General features: G+C 34.6%; 1 protein-coding gene across 1 annotated transcript; it reads left to right on the top strand.

Moving 5' to 3' along the window:
• The first annotated feature begins 1,416 nt into the window (after window positions 1-1,416).
• Window positions 1,417-9,675, top strand: LOC131845658 (phenoloxidase-activating enzyme-like). The gene is made up of 8 exons (XM_059194748.1): window positions 1,417-1,610; window positions 2,593-2,750; window positions 3,505-3,656; window positions 4,225-4,367; window positions 5,749-5,917; window positions 6,424-6,623; window positions 7,261-7,418; window positions 9,304-9,675. The coding sequence occupies exons 1-8, from the start codon at window positions 1,553-1,555 to the stop codon at window positions 9,556-9,558; spliced, it is 1,293 nt and encodes a 430-aa protein (XP_059050731.1). The 5' UTR covers window positions 1,417-1,552; the 3' UTR covers window positions 9,559-9,675.
• The last annotated feature ends 2,581 nt before the right edge of the window (window positions 9,676-12,256 follow it).

Genomic DNA, 12,256 nt, shown 5'->3' with positions numbered 1-12,256 from the left:
TAAACCTGCTCTTATTAACACATCATGCTATGATAAGGGTTGCCTGTTCAAACTTAAGTTGACGAAACCAGAAGAATTGAAAGACCTAATGACTGAAGAACAGTATGAAACATTTCTAAAGACTGATGTAGAAAAGGAGAAGGACACATAAATATTTATTTGTTGTAATTGTTATACTGTTAGAATTAAAATTAGATTAGATTAAATTAAATTGCAGTTTGATCATATTGCTTTGTGAGTAATTGATCATCATAGCAACAAACATAAATTGTCAGCATATATTGGCATGGAAGAATTCAATTCTTACACAAATTTGTACCATACAAACAATGTAGATGAAGTTGAAACGATGATGTATGTTCTCCGGTATGGATATGAAGGCGGAAAAATGACATCTGGACTGGAATGGGTATGTACTTCACCATGGCTGCAGTGCTGGAACGTCGAGGGTCACCTATTTAGCGGCTCAGATGGGGCCGCTATTATTTATGATTATGTGTTCATGTAGAAGCAGCATCAGGAAAGGAGGAGGTGAAATGATGAGTCCAGTGATATAAGAAAGTGATTCGGTCTCGAATGACAAGTTATTCTATTCTTCTGTCGTAACTAGGCAACGGTGTTGCCGCGCGATAATAGTTAATTCGCCACATATAGATTGTTAACCATATTATTATGTTTATCACACCCCTAATATCTGTTAGCATCAATATTAGTTTCTTTATGTTCAATGGTATTGTCGCAGTAATATGAATTAATATAGATTTGAAAAATTTAAGTAGAAATAGCTTTTATTGAGAGGCTCCAAAAATCATTAAATAAAGACAAGAACAATTGAGAAACTTCAAGCAGCCATTCTCTAACTTTATTAAATGAAACATTTTATACCGGCCTAATAAGTGATACAACATATCTATTTCGGTCGTTATTTTTACGAGCATTTATGCCGTCTTATTGTATCGGAGTTACGCGCTGGAGATAGAAAGTACATCCAAACTAAATTAAAACTATTAATTTAGTCTTTCTGGTGTAGAATTTAATATTATACTCTTAATGAAATTAACTATTACCAATTTACGTGAAGTATAACGTATTACGTGAAGTATACCAATTTACGTGAAGTATATTCATAATAGTTAAAAATCACACCACTCTCTTCTTCTTCTTCGTTATGTCTTTAAATTCGGATTCAAATATGTTTTTCCTTTTCGATAGAATAAGTATAACGTGGTTTCCAATAGGCTCACAGTCCATGAGAGAATCAGCAACCTCAGTAGGCAGTCACTTGAAATACCGGTTAGTGGCGAATAATTTTCTCAGTTATTTGAAATTCGCCCATAACCTATTACATATATGGTTTAGATTAAACTGCTCAAAATACTAGTGACTCGTTACTATAATACATTGAAATAAACAAAGTATACAACATTTGCTGATGCTACATATGTGAGAACGCTCGTCTTACTGCAGCATCCAGGATTAAAGACTCATTCAATAAAAAAATATATTCTGTGATACATGCACCAACTGTGTGATAAAATAGTCTAAATTTAAAATGAAGCATATATTATTAATATTGGCTTCCATACTAAATGTGTACTTCGTGCGATCGCGTAAGTGCTATTTTATAAGTACTAGCTGTTAACCGCGACTTGAATGTGGAATGAAATTTTTTTATTGAAATAAATAAAATTACTAAAATAAAAGTTCCCCAAATTATTCCTGACAACATTGATTATCTGCGAGTTAAAGTCTCGTCAAAATCGGTGATTCCGTTTCAGAAATTAGCAAGACTGTAATTTTTTTAACTTAATTTTTTTATGTAAGTAGGTACTGTATAAATTTTCATATGTCTTTAGTAAAAAGATCTTAATTTGAAATTACAAACAGACATTTAATTTTTTTTTATTTGTACATAGATTTTATGAATCTTGATTGCTATGAGGAAAAATAAATTAATATTTTTCCTCATAACAGTAACATACGAACTTGAGACTGTCATCCTATCGTCTGCTATTCGAAAATATTGATATAAACAAAGGATAATCTTTTGCAGAAACTATGTATTATTTTAGAAAACATTTTTATATATATTTTTATTATTGAATTTGCTACAATGCATGGGTTAATAAATAGACTTACTTAATTCACCTTTCATTGACCCCGCCAGCGTATACCTTTATAGCAGGTAAGTTTGCAACAGCAAACCTATTTATAAAAGTATGTATGAATACATAATCATACATACTTATATAAATAGAGGGACAGGGGTTGTTAGTAATGTGAACTGGTTACTACATCACTAGCACACCAAGTCAGGTTGACCTCCACGCGTATAATCTACAAGCCACCACGATGGGCCAACTAATCTGACTTCATGTTCATCTTATCACCCTCCACAGGCGCCCCGCTGGCACATATCGTTAGCGCAGGCAGTTGCATAATTCCATAATCATAAAATAAAACTTGTATAATTATGATAATTTAAGTAATTATGCATATTTGTTCGGTGTACAAGATCAATTTGTAGTTTAAAGTTTTCTTTTATAAGTTTGATTAATATCAATCACTTCATTAAAATTTAATTATTTTCAGAATCATCATGTACTACGCCCAGTGGCGACCAAGGACGTTGTATACCCATGAAAGAGTGTCCTTCTCTCTTAACAAGCGTGTCTAAAAAGTCCATAAAACCACAAGATATGGAATTTTTGGCAAAGTCACATTGTGAGCTCGAGGGACAAGCGCCAAAGGTAGGCATCATATGAAATACTACTGACCCGCGCAATTTCGTCCGCATCACACTTACTTGACATTTATCATTATATTTCACCTCATTTACATATAAAACATACAAATTATAGCCTATGTGTTATTTTTATGTATAAGCTATATTACTGTAAAATTTCATTAAAATCCATTGGGTATTTTCGCGTGAAAGAGTAAAAAACATGCATCCACCCATCCATCCATACTCATAAACTACATAGTTTATAGTATTAGAAGGACAGGACAGGACTACCAGGACATTTATCCCATGAAGTAGTAAGAGGTATGGTCGATTGTCGACATATTGGTGAACATAACACTTGAAATGACCACATGTGAAATGTAGTCATTTCAAGTGTTATATTCTTAATCATCAATCTTTGCTTATTGGTATTTAAAATATAATTGTAGGAAGCCTTGATTCTTTGTCTATTATCGCTGTTTGCTTCACCGGAGAGTCAGTCAGTATAGTACAGACGACTCCTTTACTATTATATTACTATATTAAGGGATCATATTATAGTTAACAATTGTCAGCACTGAAATATACAGATAATTCTGGAATGGACAGTCAATATTTCATTTGATAATTTAATATAATAATAACCCACAATTTACACAGCGCCTTCTAATCCCATACTAAATAAAACTTGTGTTATACTCGCAGCTTTCGTGGAAACGAGTCGAAAACGACAAACTGATTGAAATATTTATATATAGTATTTCAAATTATTGCAGGTATGCTGTCCTACACAAGAAACAGTGAAGCAATGTTACACGCCTTATGGTAATGTAGGCAAATGCGTCAGTATATATTCCTGTCAACATCTATTAGACATGCTCAAACAACCGTTGATTCAACAAAATATTGATTATGTTAAGAGTTCTAGGTAAGTTAACATAAAAAAAATTATGTTGAATGTTATAACAAGAATAATTTAGGTACCTACATTTTTTACGACCACATAATTGGTCAGTAAAATCGAATCAGTAGAACTGGGAATTATCTTCTTTTTGTCTGTTTGTCTTCCTAATTATCGGTTGTCAGACACACACACAGTCCACAGCTTAATGCCCGCATGACGCCAGCAGTGTGTGCTAGAGACGATATAATACTTCCTTCTCTTTCCCACATATAACCCCAAACATCTAAACTCACAAACTTAAACACTTTATAATATTAGTATAGATAATACCGATAATATCTTAAGTATACAATATCTAATTGTATATACGAGTAGAAGACTTGTGAATAGCGAAGGAAGCCAAATGTCGACGTCGCGGTGCAACAACGCAAGACTTCATTGACTTTCATTCATTATTTAAATGCACTTATTTAGTTTGTTATTGGTGTTTCCATCATCGGAGAGTCAGTCAGTAATTGGCACATTAGAACTCACGATCTTAACCACTAGATCGTCGCGTGTCCTTTAAATCTTAGATGTAATTTAATTACAGATGCGCAGAAGAATACAATGTATGCTGTGGACCTCCAAAAGAAACTATTCAACGTGGGAATTGCCATAACAGAATAAACGCATTCCCTCCAGATCCATTAACTGAATGCTGCGGATTAGATAGCACTGGCTATAAGATATTCGGTAGGTAACTAAATATTACGAAAAAAAATACACTCATATTTATTTTATACTAGCTGTGCTGTGCCCGCGACTTCGTCCGCGTGGAATTTAACTTTATTTTTCTAAAATAAAAGTAGCTTAAGTTACTCCTTATTACATCGGCTACCTGCCAGTAAAAGTCCCGTCAAAATAGCTATGAGATTCGCCAGAACAAACAGTCAGACAGACGAAAATTGTAAAAATGTTACGTTGGTGTATGTACCGTATTTATATTCATATGCATGTAGTAAAAACGGTTATATATTACAAACAGACACTCCAAATTTATTTATATGTATAGATGATATTGGAATGGTAAGCAATCTGACGGCGACCTGGTGGTAAGTGGTAACCGTGCTATACATGTATTGCACTACGGATATCACGATACCATGTGAAACCCATGATACCCGTTGCTATTCTAGAGAACTAAGATGTCATTCTTCTTATCCTGTAACTTCATTATACTAGCTGTGCCCTCGACTACGTCCGCGTGGTATATTGACCTTGGATAGGATAAAATATTTAATAATCTAACCCAAAAAAAACAAAGAAAAAGTTTCATCGTTCTAGCTTCAAAAATGACGATACATCATTCATTATATACAACATATCATCTTCCTTTTCAACCCCTTTTTTGGAAAGGACTAAGGCGTATGTATGAACATACACGTGTGTCCTTTCTCAGGGTCTAGACTTAAATTTCATTTAAATCGGTTTAGTAGTTTTGATGTGAAAGTGAGACAGACAGATAGAGTTACCTACTTTCGCATTTATAATATTAAGTATTACGTAAGCACAATTGGGGTGTATTATCTGTGTATATTTACCATTCACATTAAGTACTTATGAATAAACGTAATTTTATTAACCGAAATTCATTCATTAATAATAGTAATGCTTGACTTATACAACCACAAGATTACAAAATTAAAAAGGAGAATATTTACATAATAGTTGAAGTTCATTAGCTAGGTAATCAATGGCAGAAAGTTGTGCAATACAAAATGAGGACTCTGGTATCTTAAACTAGGTATTACACCTGTGCTATAGGTATCAGTGCTCTCTTGTCACATGTGCTATACATATATTACATTAATTAGTGGGGGGGGGGGGTCTTTGCTTTGCTTATTTTGGATGACATGGGGGCAGGGGAGTTTAGATGACGATTACGTCATCGGTAGCCATGTTTTACACGGATGGCAATCATCGCCTGTTCCTGCAGTGATGGCATTGTTTGTACCTATTGCCACAAATTGAAATATTTCTATTGCGAACTCTAAAATTACCACATCTGTGCTCACTGCAATTAAATTTCAGTTAATTTCAATTCCAATGTGCCACATTTTGAATGCATCAACAGGATTTGAAGGAATATATCCACAAATCGAGCGGTACCCGTGGCTGACCATCATCGAGTACAAAAAAGGCGAAGTCATGAAAACATTGTGTGGTGGATCCTTGATAAGCTCCAAATATGTTCTGACTGCTGCCCACTGCGTCACCGGGGACATTTTAAAAGCTGGGTCTCCGTAAGTTTATAAAGAATGTTCGTTTACCTACAGCTAATATTAAATACTGATAGTGATTTTAATGATTTTTTTAATTGATGATAATTGAATGGAGCACGAGGTCAGGTCAGTTAGCCCATCGCGGTAAATTATATCACGATGGTTTCTAGATGGAACCACGTCGAGATCAAACTGATATAGTATTAGCAATGTGGTTATTAGTCCACATGGCTAACAATCCCACTCCCCACAGTCTACCTCTGGTCAAAGTCAAAGTCAAAGTCTCGTGTCGTAAGGATTATAAACTATGAAGTACACAAAATATTACTAGGTCAATAATTTCAAAATGGGAGATGGCATTAGAAGGCAGTAGATATAGAAACTTTATTATGTCCATTTTGTAACTGTTTTTGCACAATAAACGTATTATTAATATTATTATCCCGTCGTTGAGAGGTTAAGAACCACTGGCCTAAACTTATACCACTATAAATACTCTATTAATTGTAATTACAATATTTTTTTAGGACAAACGTCCGTTTAGGAGAATACGACACAAGCAACAACGGAAGAGATTGTGTGGCAGCGCCCAACGGTGGGGAAGACTGTGCAGATCCCATCGTCACAATTCCTATTGAAGACACCATTCCACATCCAGAATACGATGCCATCACTCGAAAGAATGACATCGCTTTGATCAGGCTGGAACAGAATGCACCTTACACAGGTTTGTTTTTGGGTTTTTTAACGGATGTTTATATTTTTTTAATAAGCTAAGAGAATTCACGCGGTTTATCTAGTCTAAATCATTACATCTTTATTCAAGTAGGTATATTACAGACACTTATGACATGTCAGATGTACCGTCAGTTCAGCTGCTTTCGAGCTAAGAACTGACAAGAGACTCAGCTCTTATTCTTTTCAAATGACCTTTTACAAAAATATAGATTCATTTTTAAATAAAAATTAGTATAGATTGATTATCAGCGTATGTTATTGCAATTTTTTAAAGAAATTGCATCAATCTAAGCAGAGTTTGTAGTGTGGAAGGATACTACATAACTAATAGAAATACTTGTATATATATGTTATTTTTTAATCTACCGCTCATTCGGGAGGCTGTCTCTTCACAACGTGTAAAAAGTACCTTTGAGTGGCAGTAGAAGTTGATTTGATTTAATGAAAATAAATTATTTCTATTCTATTATACCTACAAATGGGAAAAATCATCGGCATCTTACGTTTTATTTATTTTTATTAAGTTCCCTATATTTCGGTACGATTTAACCGCCACGATTACGGGTAAACTATTCTATTGTGCTTACAATATTGAAATTTTTTAATACGATTATATTACTTTACAGATTTCATTAGGCCTATTTGCCTTCCAACGAGCGACATAACTGCATCTCCTCCATCCAATTGGTTGAGAATCCTAGTGGCGGGGTGGGGGGCGTATAACGAGACTACCCGGCGTAGCAATACCAAATTACATGCTATAGTGCCATTCGTCAACATGCAGGTATGTGATGATTCACATTCATAACATATATATATTTATATGTCATATCTTAATATGCAATTGTTTAAGATATTGGATGGATGTTTTATACTCTTGCACGGAAAAACTGCAGAATGGATTTTAATGAAACTTCACAATAATATAGCTTATATATCAGAATGGCACATGCTATAAATTTCAAGCAGGTAAATCCGCGAGCACAGCTAGTATAATAATATTAATAACCTTTGACATTTTTTTACGTCACAAACCAACAATTTTTTTCTCTCATATAGCTAAATATTTTAAATAGATGTTTTATAGCTAGCTGTTCCCGCGACTTCGTCCGCGTGGATATTAACTTTATTTTCTAAAAAAAAAGTTACTCCTTATCACATCAGCTACCTGGCAAAAAAGTCCCGTCAAAATAGGTCCAGCCATTTCAGAGATTAGCCGGAACAAACAGACAGACAGACAAAAATTGCAAATGTTATTTTGGTGTATGTACCGTATTTATATTCATATGCATGTATAATAGTAAAAAACTGTTATTTAAATATTACAAACAGACATTCCAATTTTATTTATATGTATAGATGTATGGATGACATAATTTTTTTTATTGGGGTTAGGGGGGTTTGTGCTATTGTCAGGTCCTTAGACCTGTACATTGCGACTATATAGATGTATTGTACTCACCCTTATTCAAAGTTCACTACCTAGACCCGTGAGGGACAAGAATTGAAGGATATTCTTAGGAGCAATGGTTTGTATCTCCTTACAAAGGAGATATTTCTTTTATGCAGGAGATGGTTACAACCACATATGTTGTTTAGTGGTGTTTCCTCTTCTACTTGGCAAAATCTGCAGATTGATGTTAAGCTAAGGCCTAATTTCGCCATGTGCTTATTCAGCTTGCTATGTCCAGTGAGGGCCCTAATCATGATGCATATGTTTTTACTCAGTAGTAGTAGTCTATTGGAGTTTTGATTGGAGTAGCCCGTTATTAGGGCTTTTGAATGTACTAACCCTGGCATATTCTGCCAATAATTAAGTGCTTCGTGAAATATGACATCATACGAAGAACATTTATTTTATAGAAAACTAGCTTCTCATCCCGGCTTCGCACGGGTCTACATGTATTATATATATAAACCTTCCTCTTGAATCACTCTATCTATTAAAAAAACCGTTACAAAATCCGTTGCGTAGTTTTAAAAATTTAAGCATACATAGGGACGGACAGACAGCGACAGCGACTTTGTTTTATACTTTGTAATGAAGGTAGTATTTGTTTTAGTGAAACATATGTCAATAAAAAAAATTATTGAAGGTTTCCGCTTGGTCTCACACATGTTAATGGTAGAAACGGAATTAAACAAAACAATGTAAATCAATTAGGTAATCATTAATAAGTAAATTGATACCAATTACGCCATATATAGCATATTCGTATTTTATACGACTTTGGCTTTAGCCAAAGTCCCTTATATGTAACGGTAATATACACATCTTAACATAGTATAAAACAAAGTCGACGCCACTGTTTGTTCACTTATATCTTTTAAATTACTTAACAGATTTTAATGCAATTTTCAGCAATAGATAGATTGTCACGGTCACGAGTCAGTCAGCTCGTGACCACGGCTAGTGCAACCTAGTCGAAACGTCGAGAGAGGTAAATAAATACCTTTATTTGCCATAAAATTATTCGTCTTAAGACCCGGTTAATAATTTAAATAAATAGATAGTGTGATTCAGGAAGAAGCTTTATATGAATAATACATGTGTTATATACATAATACAGTATAGAACAAGCCGAGTAATTCAAAGATTTGTAATGCATTCATGCGAAGCCGAGACCTGTATTAGACGCTAGTATATTATTTAGCATTATATATTCTAGGAGTGTAAAACGATATACAATCAACCAAAGCTGAAGGCCGAGTTGTGGAGCAAGCAAATGTGTGCGGGCGGTGAAAAGGACCAGGACTCCTGCAAAGGTGACTCCGGGGGCCCCCTCATGTTGTACAACAGTTTTTACGAAGCCATTGGGCTTTTCAGCTACGGGCCCACGGTGTGTGGACAAGAGAAGATACCAGCGGTGTATACTAAAGTATACGACTACATCAGATGGATCCGTGGTCAACTGAAGCCTTGAAATATGAATACAGTAATTTTCAACACACTTTCTCTATGTGTATCTAATTTCATCGGTTTTTTATTTTATTCCTCGAATTGAAAGATGTCGGCTCAAATTCCGCCTCGTCTGAAATAACGCACTTAGTTATAACTTAATATACTATTAATAAATTAGGATTCTAGACAAATTTGTTTTAATAAATAAACCTTAACCAACCTAACCCAACTCCGATGGGCAGCGCTCGGGAAGCTCCGATATATCTTTTCGTCCAAATTTCCGCAGTGTCTCAAGACGAAGGTTTACGACCAGTGTGTGTTGCCAGTGATGACTTACGGCACAGAGACGTGGTCGCTAAATACGGGCCTCACAAACAAGCTTAGAGTCACTCAGAGGGCAATGGAGAGGGCTATGTTTGGAGTTTCTCTGCGTGATCGAATCAGAAATGCGGACTCATCAGAAAAAGAACCAAAGTGACCGACATAGCCCGAAGAATTGCGACACTGAAGTGGCAATGGGCAGCGATGCAGCGGATGCGGGCAGCGCAGGACCGATCGTCGTGAAGATCTTTGGGGGAGGCCTATGTCCAGCAGTGGACGTCTTCCGGGTTGCGATGATGATGATGATGATGATGAATAAACCTTAGTGTAATAAACAGCGGGGAGGCGATTTTTTTTATGGTGCATCAGTATAACATTAGCGCAGGCACCATTTCATTATTATCCATTAAAAAAAGTAACTGACATAAATGCATCGGGAGGGCGCCACATAACTATACATATGAGGTAGCATACAGCCAGGTATTTAAAAGTAAAACAGATCATGTGCTTTATGGTCTTTATTGAAGTGCAATCTTACATCTACAAAACCATTTGTTACGACGAAACAATCAAATAACTTGGCATCTATCTATAAAAATGAATTTAAGTAACATCTAATTATCACAATAACAATTTTGTGCATTCACAACAACGCAATTTGTTAATTTCAATATCACAAAATATTAAAAAATAAATTATTATACAATTTGAAGATATGTTGATAAGCGTGCTAAATTCAACATCAATAAAAATTTATTATACATAAAAAACAAATGGTAATTTTTTTTATAACATAACGACTATGCATACAATTATATTCATTCAGGTGCATTTAACACTCTAAATAGGATCGTATCTAAAGTAATTTATGTAGGTTAGCTACACGTACGCACCGCAATGCAAAAGTTAGCCTGGCCACACATTTCCGATAAGAGTCGGACAGCTCGACTGTAGCTACATATTCGGAGCGCTAATACAAAAGTTAGCCTGGCCACCCATTTCCGTTAAGAGTCGGACAGCTCGAGCCGACAACACCGTTGGATTGATGCTTTATATTATAACCTCTTTGGAAATGCGCCAATCGGACGCCGTCGTCAGCACAAGTTGTCCGAACTGATCCTAATAATATGAGGTTTTTATTAAATAATACATACATAATCGCAATACTTTCAGATTCAATCTGTTTAAAAAAAATAATTGCAACCGCGTTGTAACACAAGAAGTATGCTATCAATGGTTTTAAAATCTATTAACATTGACGTTATCTGACAGTATTGCGATTACGTTTCTAATAGTGTCAAACTGTCAACTACACGACACGAGTTGACATATAGTTTGACACGAGGGACACTAGTTGCAAAGTAAGCAGAGTTTGTCTCATGTGTATTCAGACCAATACAAATAAATATACTCATGAATACATTTTGCATTCATGAGTATATTTATTTGTATTGGTCTGAGATATCATAATATCAGATTTGAAATACAATTTGACATGTATAGACAAAATAATTCGTACTAGACGCCAGTTTTTTGAAAAAAATTTGAAAAAAGTCTAGTCTGCAACCCATAACTCTAAAATATAATGGCACCTGTTTATAAAATTAATTCAGTCAAATAATTACATATAACTTATGACTAGATTAGACAAAAAACCTATACAATACAATATGTATGGATTTTCTAATGAGTTTTTGATGACAATACCAACGAGCCTCATCGGAGTTGCCAGTGTTCCGAGAGCTGGTAGTTCATTCGGCAGAAAATAAGTATAAATAAATAACCCTCGACAATTCATACGGCGCCATTTAATCCTGAACTAAACAGACCTTTACTATGGGTATGAGGTACTGAATATTATATTATACTTAAATACATATTGGATTAAGTAATATACATAATATATAGAAACACACCTAAATCAATTCAAACAAATATACTTATGAATATAAATGATTGTATTGTGCGTGGACAGAACCTGCGACTATTAGAAGCAAGGCTGTGTATTTTTTTTTATTTAATAAAACTATAATGTACAAATACACAAAGGTGGACATGGCGGATTTAACACCTTGAGGCATTTTCTCCCATTCAATCATTGGGCAAACAGAGATTTATGATAATCTTAAATGTGATTAAATATACATATAGAAGCGCATACCAAATGATTATTATACCTTTAACCACCGAGGTTGCAAGCTATCGCGAATAGAGCGGGCATGTTGCTGGTAGTCTTGTGAACACTGCTTCTATGAGGCTCGTTGGTGAATACATTTATCTTATTATAGTGTATTAATTGGCAATCATACAATCTCACTATTCGTTCCAAATATGAACCTTATTAATAAGTACATATGTATGCAATATATGTAATGTACAAATGTGAATCTTTAAACACA

The sequence above is a fragment of the Achroia grisella genome, unplaced genomic scaffold, assembly GCF_030625045.1.
Source record: "Achroia grisella isolate CSIRO2021 unplaced genomic scaffold, CSIRO_AGI_Agris_v1 utg478, whole genome shotgun sequence".
Taxonomy (NCBI): domain Eukaryota; kingdom Metazoa; phylum Arthropoda; class Insecta; order Lepidoptera; family Pyralidae; genus Achroia; species Achroia grisella.
The sequence above is the reverse complement of the archived record's forward strand: the minus strand, read 5'-3'. Positions and strand labels throughout refer to the sequence as shown.

Excerpts from the sequence above, each read along its gene's own strand:
- LOC131845658 (XM_059194748.1), top strand. The coding sequence starts at position 1,553 with ATGAAGCATATATTATTAATATTGGCTTCCATACTAAATGTGTACTTC. Across the intron at positions 3,657-4,224 it reads GATTATGTTAAGAGTTCTAG|ATGCGCAGAAGAATACAATG; the intron begins GTAAGTTAACAT and ends ATTTAATTACAG. Across the intron at positions 6,624-7,260 it reads ACAGAATGCACCTTACACAG|ATTTCATTAGGCCTATTTGC; the intron begins GTTTGTTTTTGG and ends ATTACTTTACAG.